Source organism: Apium graveolens, chromosome 4, assembly GCF_009905375.1.
Source record: "Apium graveolens cultivar Ventura chromosome 4, ASM990537v1, whole genome shotgun sequence".
Classification (NCBI taxonomy): Eukaryota; Viridiplantae; Streptophyta; class Magnoliopsida; order Apiales; family Apiaceae; genus Apium; species Apium graveolens.
Genome location: NC_133650.1, coordinates 243,569,413 through 243,578,790, shown reverse-complemented (window position 1 = coordinate 243,578,790; position 9,378 = coordinate 243,569,413). Strand labels below are relative to the sequence as shown.

General features: G+C 35.3%; 1 protein-coding gene across 1 annotated transcript in view; it reads left to right on the top strand.

Moving 5' to 3' along the window:
- The first annotated feature begins 1,124 nt into the window (after positions 1-1,124).
- Positions 1,125-9,378, top strand: part of LOC141719468 (uncharacterized) — a 32,480-nt gene continuing 24,226 nt past the window's right edge. The window contains exon 1 of the mRNA XM_074521850.1: positions 1,125-2,079. Within this exon, the coding sequence (XP_074377951.1) occupies positions 1,125-2,079 (955 nt within the window). The remainder of the gene's footprint in view (positions 2,080-9,378) is intronic.

The following is a 9,378-nucleotide window of genomic DNA, read 5'->3' as shown; positions in this document are numbered from 1 at the left end:
CTTTAAGGAGAAAGGCAAAGCAAAGAAAAGAAAAAGACAAGATGGGTGAACGCGCACTTATTATTGATAATCAGGATAAACCTTCTATTCGAGATCATGAGACTCCTAATCTTGCAAACTGCATTTATAAGACTCCAGCGATTGGTGCTGCTCAATTTACTATTAATCCGAGCTTGATACAAATGGTGAGCAACTCTGCTTTTGAAGGAGATATTGAGCGATAGGATCCACACCGTCATCTAGAGCACTTTGTGGAGATGTGTGGTTCATTCAAATTCACTGGAGTGATTGCAGATCAAATTCGTCTTCACATGTTCCCTTACTCTATAAAGGGAAGAGCTTTGGAATGGTTTCAACAACTTCCAGATACTATAGTTGCTACTTTGGAAAGTCTCTCGACTGAGTTTTTGTCAAAATATTATCCTTCAGACAAGACTCAACAGATGAGGGCAATCATTATAAGTTTCAAGACTAAACCAGGGTAAGGCTTATATCAGGCATGGGAGAGATACAAGTCATTGTTAAGAAAATGTCCACATTATGGATATTCATAATGGATGCTTCTGAGTACTTTTTATGGGTCTTTGAATAAAGAAGTTCGTTTGAGCTTGGATGTGGCAGCTGGAGGAGACTTTAAAAAATCACCAGTCACCAAGGAAAAAGCACTTCTCGAGGAGTTGGCAGCAAATAACTATGAATGGACACCTAATGGTGCAAACTCGGTAAAGTCAGCACAAGATACTGAGATGATGAACTTGCTCACTCTTAAATTGGATGCTCTGACTCAAGAAGTACGTAGACAAAGGGCTAATGTTAATGCTATCTCTGCTCCAATGAGAGGGTACAATGATTATGGCATTGATCAGTATTCATATGCTCCCCAATTCTCTGAGGAAGCATCTTTTATTCAAGGGAGGCAATCATGGCCAGTGCAAAATAATTTTTATTACAATCCAGATCAGAGGCTGAACAATAATCTCTCTTACAATAATAACCATGCTCAAAATCCAACATATGTTGCACCAAGACAGAACCCACCTCCGAGTTTTTAGCAGCAACAACAATATCAACTTCCACCTAAAGAAAAGAAGGAACCAATTGATTGGGAAGTTGCATTGAACAAGATGATACAAGGAACTATTGGGGCCTTCGCCAATATAGAAACCAAATTTGAAAAGGTCGAGTCAAGGCTTGATCAGATGGCATCATCTCAAAAGATGTTGGAATCGCAAATTGGCCAAATTGCAAATAAGATTGGTATGCGTGAACAAGGAGCACTTCCTAGTCAACCCGATGTGAATATCAAAGAGCAGTGCAAGGCTATCACTTTGAGGAATGGAAGAGAACTACCGGAAATTGTGGCTCCGGCACTTAAAGATGAGAATCTTCCTCCAAAGAAAAGAAAAACACGTCAAGTTAATATGGAGATTTCTGACAGTGTTGACGATGAACCCAACAAGGAGAGGCTCACACATCATGCTCCTATAAAACCATACATCCCTCTAATTCCTTTTCCACAGAGGTTGAAAAATAGCAAGTTAGAGAAGCAGTATGAAAAGTTTTTGAAGATGTTTCTTGAGATTCATATTAGCATTCCGTTTGCTGATGCATTGGCTCAAATGCCCCTTTACGTGAAATTTATGAATGAGGTGTTGTCTAACAGGAAGAAGTTGAAGGAGGTAGAAACAATCACTCTTACCGAAGAGTGCAGTGCTGTTATTCAATGTAAGATTCCTCCTAAACTCAAGGATCCTGGAAGTTTTTCTTTACAATGCACCATTGGTGAATTGGGAATAAGAAAGACCTTGTGTGATCTTGGAGCTAGTGTAAGTTTAATGCCGCACTCTATGTACAAAAGACTTGGCTTTGGAGAGTTAAAGAAGACAAGGATTTCCCTTCAACTCACAGATAGATCAATAAAGTATCCACTAGGTGTACTTGAAGATGTTTTGGTAAAGGTGGATAAATTTGTTATTCCGTGTGATTTTGTTGTGTTGGAGATGAATGAGGATGTTGATATTCCAATTATTTTGGGAAGACCATTCTTGGCGACTGCGGGAACCAACATGAAAGAGATATGTCCTAAGTCCAATCATGTATGAGGATTTAGGAATAACTTTTATGTAATCTGTTTTGATTTCATTGATATTAATAAAAGATTTGTTTTGTTTTTATTGTGGGCTCTATCTATTTAAATGTTTAAATAAGATGTACCACAGTTTAGAGTAAAGCTTTTTATGGATTGTGATGAGATCATAATAATGAGATTTAAAAGATGATAACTCTAAACTTAAATAGTTCCTGGTCGTAGGATTAATAACTGGTAATTAATAATCCGCAAAGATCGGTACATACTATGTTTGCTTCATTATGAAGGATGTTTGTTCTCATAGACATTTGTGTGGTGACACTGTAACACCCCCAAATCCGGGGTCGGGGATCCGGGTTGTCACGAGTTCCAATTTCCTTAACAACTCTTAATCTTAATAAACAACCAACCACTGTGTACCGTGACCCCACAATATACACACACACACACACACCACAAGTTATAGTCTCAGAGATGAATACCAAAAATAACACAAGTCATTTTATTCCACAATTATAAGTCATTACGCCTCAAAAGGGTTTCTGAATAAATTTACATATTCTTTACCATTATTACAATTCATAAATATACATAAGTCTGGTACAACAAAAGTTGAAAGCCTAGCCTATTGGTAGTTCCTACCTCAGCTACAACGGCATCAACGCCTACAGGAAACTGCGGAATGTTTCCTAACTGCTCATGAATTGGGAGCTTGATCCTGTTCATCTTGTCTATCTGTTGTTGTGTGATGAAAGAAGAAAGCAAGGGTGAGCAACAAGCCCACCGAAATAATATGTATTATAATTAACAATATATGAGCATTCTCATAGTACTCATAAAAGTCTTGGTCAAGAAGAAATGAACCAAGTTTGTTATTTTAATGCGACGAAGTCACAAAATATTCAGTATATATATACATATATACTTTTCACAATCTTTGAAATCCTCTGACATGTATAATATACACAGAGTTCCAGTTCATAACTGTATAAAATATCGTTGCAAGGTGATCTCATATATCTAACCTTGTCTCAACGTTTTTCTGAAAATCTTTGTCATGCATAAGATAATCATTTACTAGATATAAGTTGAAAAGAGAAGTTACAAGATACTCCAATATACTTATATCTTTTCCGAATACTACTTGAACTACCACCGTTCAAGTTATAATTAGTTTCGAAAGTTCATCACACAGATGAGACTACAAGATAAGACTTGAATAGATTCAATCTTTGAAATATTATTGAATGAAATAAAGTTACGAGATACTTCATTAAGTCCCGATATATATATATATCCATATATATCTCTCATACATTTCCTGAAAACCTTTGTCATGTAAAGTATGAACAGAGTTGCAATATCCAATGAATTTAGAAAGAAAAGAATTTTGGCATAAACCCGATATCTTGCTGATCAGGCAAAGATACCAATAAGTAACCTTTTCTACTATAGATGGATGAATTCCTCGCCGGTCATCACCCTGGCCGCATTAGGACCTCACGCTAGACCGTTACCCGGCCACTCACGCGTGGATGGACTGTCACCCAGCCTCTTTCACCTTCATAGACCGTACCCCGGCCTGTCGCTTATGCCGACTGAATTAGATGGACTTACTTTTAGAACATTGGGCAAGTAATCAAATTGTTTTCTCAAAACAGCAACCACGTTGCGAATATAAAATACACCACAGAGCCGGATCCCTTAGATTTTTGAGCGAGTATTCAAGTCCCCTTCGAAAGGAAGATCTTAAATTTGAAAACGAGTTTTGGGATCCGCTCTAACTTTAAAAATCATTTTGAAGACTCGAAAACATTTTTAAGAATGTTTGGAGTAATGCTGATTTAACGAAATAAATCAGTCCCGATATATTAGAAAATATCTGAATATTATTATTTAAATAATATTCCCATAAGGAATAATCTTTATAAAAATAATTGAAGTAGAAGTTTTAAAACTCATACTTGAAATGAATAATAAATAACCAAAAATATACTTATGCGAAAGTACGATCTTTATTTGAATAATCGAAAATAAGTTTGATTATCGAAACATTATTCTTTAATAAAATAAAGAATATTATTTAATAAATAAGCGGAGTCATAAGTCCACGAATGAATATTCAAAATAATATTCATTAAATAAAATAAACGGAGTCATAAGTCCTCGAATGAATATTCAACTAATAATATTCATTAAATAAAATAAACAGAGTCATAAGTCCTCGAATGAATATTCAACTAATATTCATTATTTAAAATAAAGTTATCGAATAAACCTTATTCGATTAATAGTTTTGAAAACTATATCTATTTATATATATAATATATTCGGGAACATCGACTCCCGGTTTAGAAAATGTTCACCTTTAGGTCCCCTATACTAAGGGTGTACGCAACTACTGCTTATCTCTATCATAGGTATTATGCAACTTATAAGATTTTGAATCAACAATTAGATATCAAGATTACAAAACAGGCATGCATATAAATATCATATCACATGCTCCAATATATCGCAAGACTTCGCTAATAATAATCATGCACTTATCACAAGATAATGCATATACATATATACATCACAACAACAGTATAACGGGTAGAAAACTTGCCTGAGTGTTCCGGGGTAGACTTAAGCTTAGAGTGGGTTCGGTAACCTATGAACAACAACATAAGCCGGAATTAAACCACGGTCACTTAAGAAACTAGACTTTAACCATTTAGAGCCCTAACGTTCGCTTTCGCGCTTAACGATTCACTTAAGTCGCTCGAGTACCCTCGGCTCCACCATTTTTAATTGGTTTGAAGAACGTCTCGAGATTCAGGCCCATTAAGAGTTTTAAGGCGATTCTTTCGCGAGTACCCTACCAACTGTCTAACCCATTTTACATAATTGTTTCATACCCCAATTAGTCATTTAAAGTCCTTAACCAAGGTTTCAAAGTAAGGCGAGGGGTAATGGTTCGGTCACGAAATGCCGTTACTTAAAACGGTCGTTTCTCCTAAACCGTACATCGGATTCAAGCGAACCACATATCAAAACGAAGCTTGTAACATGAACTATCTAAACATGTCAATGGTCAGAATCTAACAGTGAGTGCACGGGTCCTTAAGTTAAGAACAAAAACAGTCTAAGGAAAATTGGGCATTACGACGGCTATAACTTAGCAATTCCCAAATTTTTACCCAATCAATTCAATATTAAACCACCACCAATCAACACCATTCCACCATGATTCAACCACAAATCAACCATACAACCAAACTTCATCCAAATCCTATTGAATTAGTCCATTACTTCATATTTTATCTATCTTATTCAATCACAACAAGAGCTACTAACTATACTTAAGGTTCATCAACCAACAACCAAGATTTATAACCCAAAATCATTATAATTCCAACCAAACTCTAAACATACAAGAATCATGCTCTCATGAACTATAACAAACAAAACCAAACCTAATATTCAAAGTAAAGTTAGGGTTTGGAGGGGTTATACCTTCTTTGGAGAGTGGAGAATCACTTAGGAAGCCTTAAATAACCACTAACTATCTCTACTAAGCTTGGATCTTGAAGAAAACATAAGAAAACATAAAGTTAGTTTCTTGAAAACACTATTCACCAAGAACTTTAATGAATTCATTAGCTATGCTAAACATGGAATCTTGAGCTTAAACTTATGGCACATCTAAGTTATGAATTATGGAAGTTAAAGAAACAAACCTCTTGATTTTTGAAGGTGTGTAGCTTGAGTTTTGAAAATTTTCCTTTGCTTTTCATGGAAAAGCCGAGAGCAAGAATGAGGGGGGAGAAAAAATGCTTCTTTTTTTGTTGCCTAGGTATTTGTGTGATGATTTGCTTGTTAATTAGGTTATTACCATGGTAAATTTTGTGTGGTTCACAATCAACCAACAACACACTTCTTTTTGTCATGCTTAGGTCATCATTCTTATGTCATCTTCCCATGCTTGTCCTCTTCTTATTGGTTGATGACATCATCATCCCTAACCTCCTTGATTAACTCCTAATTGCTTGCCTAATGACCGCTGATCTGGTATACGGTTCGCTTAACTTACATTCTCATTTTTCGTTTGAGGGATCATACCCGGGATCTTATTACTTGGGTTTCCTTAACCTTTCTCAATACATTATATTCCTTTTATGATCCTCTCTTATAATCCTTGAATTTAAATCCTTTTCATCCTGTTACCTTATACTCAATTCTTTCGGTATCTGGTGGATTTTCGGGAAAAAATCAAAGTGTTCGAATTTGGATTCTGACGATCTTTGCATACACTTATATACCATATAGAGTACAAATAAGATCTCAAAATAACAATATGAGAACCCCCGCATAGTGTGGCATGAAAAGTTTTCTTTTTTTTTCCAACAAAATCAGCAAAAACACTATTCATAAGGGTTACAAAAAGTCCAAATTTTTTGGGGATATTACAGTCTCCCCTCCTTAAAAGGATTCCGTCCCGAAATCAGATAGAAAACAAAATGGGGGTACTTTTCTAGCATTGTGCCTTCTAACTCTCAAGTCAATTTTCCCACATTGTGGTTCTGCCACAAAACTCTGCCTAGTTTGATAACACTTCTCCTAAGCACTTGTTCCTTTTCGATCTATAACCCTTCCCAGTTGCTCCATATAGGTTACGTCTGGTTGCATGTCTATGCGCTCATATGCCCCTATTTGTCTGGCATCCGAATTACACTTCCTTAACATTGATACGTGGAACACGTTATGAATTTGCTACATGTTCGGGGGTAGGGCTAGCTCATATGCTAACTTCCAAATACGTCTTAATATATCCAAGGGTCCAACAATTCGTGGGCTTAACTTTCTTTTCTTTCCGAACCTCATCCATCCTTTCCAAGGGAATACCTATAACAGCACTAGGTCCCCTACTTCCTATTCTTTGTCCTTTCGTGTCAAATCAACATACTTCTTATGTCCATCTTGGGCTACTACCAGCCGTCCTCTTATTAGATCTATTATATCCTTGGTCCTTTGGACTACTGCGGGTCCGAGCATCTTGCGCTCTACAATCTTCATCCTAACATAAGGGAAATCGATATTGTCTTCCCTCAAGGATCTCATAAGGCGATATCCCGAAACTGACAAATGATCTATTGTCGTAAGAAAACTCAATCCTTGCTAAGTGACCATTCCAAATTCTTTCAAGTCTATTGCACAAACTCTCATCATAGCTTTTAGCATTATAGCTTTTGCTTCTCAATACCCATTCTTTTCCAGTTCGTAGTCGTTACTATCTTCCGTACATAATACTATACTGGTTACACTTTTGCTCGTTAGCGTTCTATAACCTTTTAATAACCACGTCAACCTTGGTATCACGAACGTGTTTCCATTCCGAATACCACCATAACTTTACTACTCCTTTTTTAGCTGTTTCTATTTTCCAAAGTTTGATCAATCCTATAGAAGTAAAGGAATTTATTGAGAGATCACTATGATCATGAACACTTGTTCTATTGCATAGTTAGTACAGAAGGTGGCCAGCCTTTAGTACTTGACAAGCAATTAAACAATAGATGGTATCCTACTAGGCTTCTATCACACAGATAGATAGTCATTCGGCAATACCTCCCCTTCTGGAAGGGTTGTTCTTCTCAGCTTATATGAAATGAAAAGGAGAGAAAAGAACGAATTGAAGAGAATTGTATATGTATAAAATATACTGCCACAAAATATCTGGCTTGGAATCTACCTCTGAACTATAGAGGTTTGTCATAGGAGAACAAAACATATATATATATATATATATATCAACATTAAGTATTATAGCATCGTATTTCACGTGTCTGAATATTTACTATTCCGTCCATCATTCTATGGACCCATGTTCTTGCTCGATGTAAGGCATATGTCATAGCCTATTTGTATATTCGAGGATTCAACTCAACTTAAATAAGAATGTAATAAGTAAATAGTGGATCTACCGTCAGAGAGATCTCACAAAGTAACATCTGTCAGAGGATTCAGAAACAAGGTTCATCTACAGACTTGAGGAGTTAATTCACTGGAAGAAGCTCAAGGAATTGATCAAGCCTCAGTGATACAAATCAAGATTGTGGATTTAATCAAGTGACAGAGATCTCGTCAGAGTATCATTAATTACAAGGATTTAATCTAAAGAAAATCAAAGTGTTAAAGTCAAGACATGAAGAAACGTCACGGAAGTTAGTCACTCATGAACCAGACAGTACATCGAGTGTCAACACTGAAGTGGTGGAATTGATTCATATATTTCAGTGATTTTCAGAAGATATACAGAAGAATAGATGCTACTCAAGATTAGTATTAATTCTTTATTAATTAATTAAGTCATATAATTTAATTAAGAGAATAAATTATATCTGTAAAGATTAATTTATTTGATTAATTGAATTAATTGATTAATTAATTCTGAATTAATATTAAGAATTTTCAGAATTTAAATTGGTTTAAAAATCTGTTTTAATTCAACAAGACAACTGATTGTATTAGTATGACAATCGGTATGACAATTAATAGTCATACCGAAAGTCATGCTAATTCAAAAGGATTGTCTTACCAGAATTATTATAGGATTTAAATCTATTTATTTTCAGCAAAAACAATCTGTTTGAACTACTATGACAATCGGTATGACAATTGATTGTCATACCGAAAGTCTTGCTAGTTCATTCTGATTGTCTTGCTAGTTCTAAACAATAGTCCTACCGAAAGTTCTACTGGAATTTGATAGTCCTACCGATAGTCTTGCTGAGCCAAAGAGATCGTCATTCTAGTTCATTTCAGTTCGGCTGTTGATTAAAAAGAAGCAGACAAGCAGCAGTTCATATTATTCAATCAACAATACAGAACCCGAGAACAAAAGAAAAAGAAGCAGAACAATATTTCATCTTCTCTGCAAAACTTCAAGATCAATTTCTAGATTGTAAAGTTAAATCCAATCAACTAGAAATCTTTATCTTGTTCTTGTGTAACAATCTAGTGGATCAAAATCCCTAGAACTTAATCTCAAATCGCCTTTAGCATTTGATTCTAATTATTGCAAAAATAGAAAAAGTTCATGTCGAATTTATTCTAAATTTGTGATAATTAATTTGAGATTAATTCCTTGTAATCGATACAGTTGTTGTAACACCTTTCAAGTTTAATAATATTCTTATTTAACTTGAATTTTGTTTCACATTTTTTATTCCGCATTTATTCGATTATTCGGTACCGTTTGTATTCAACCCCCCTTCTACAAACGCATTGGGACCTAACAATTG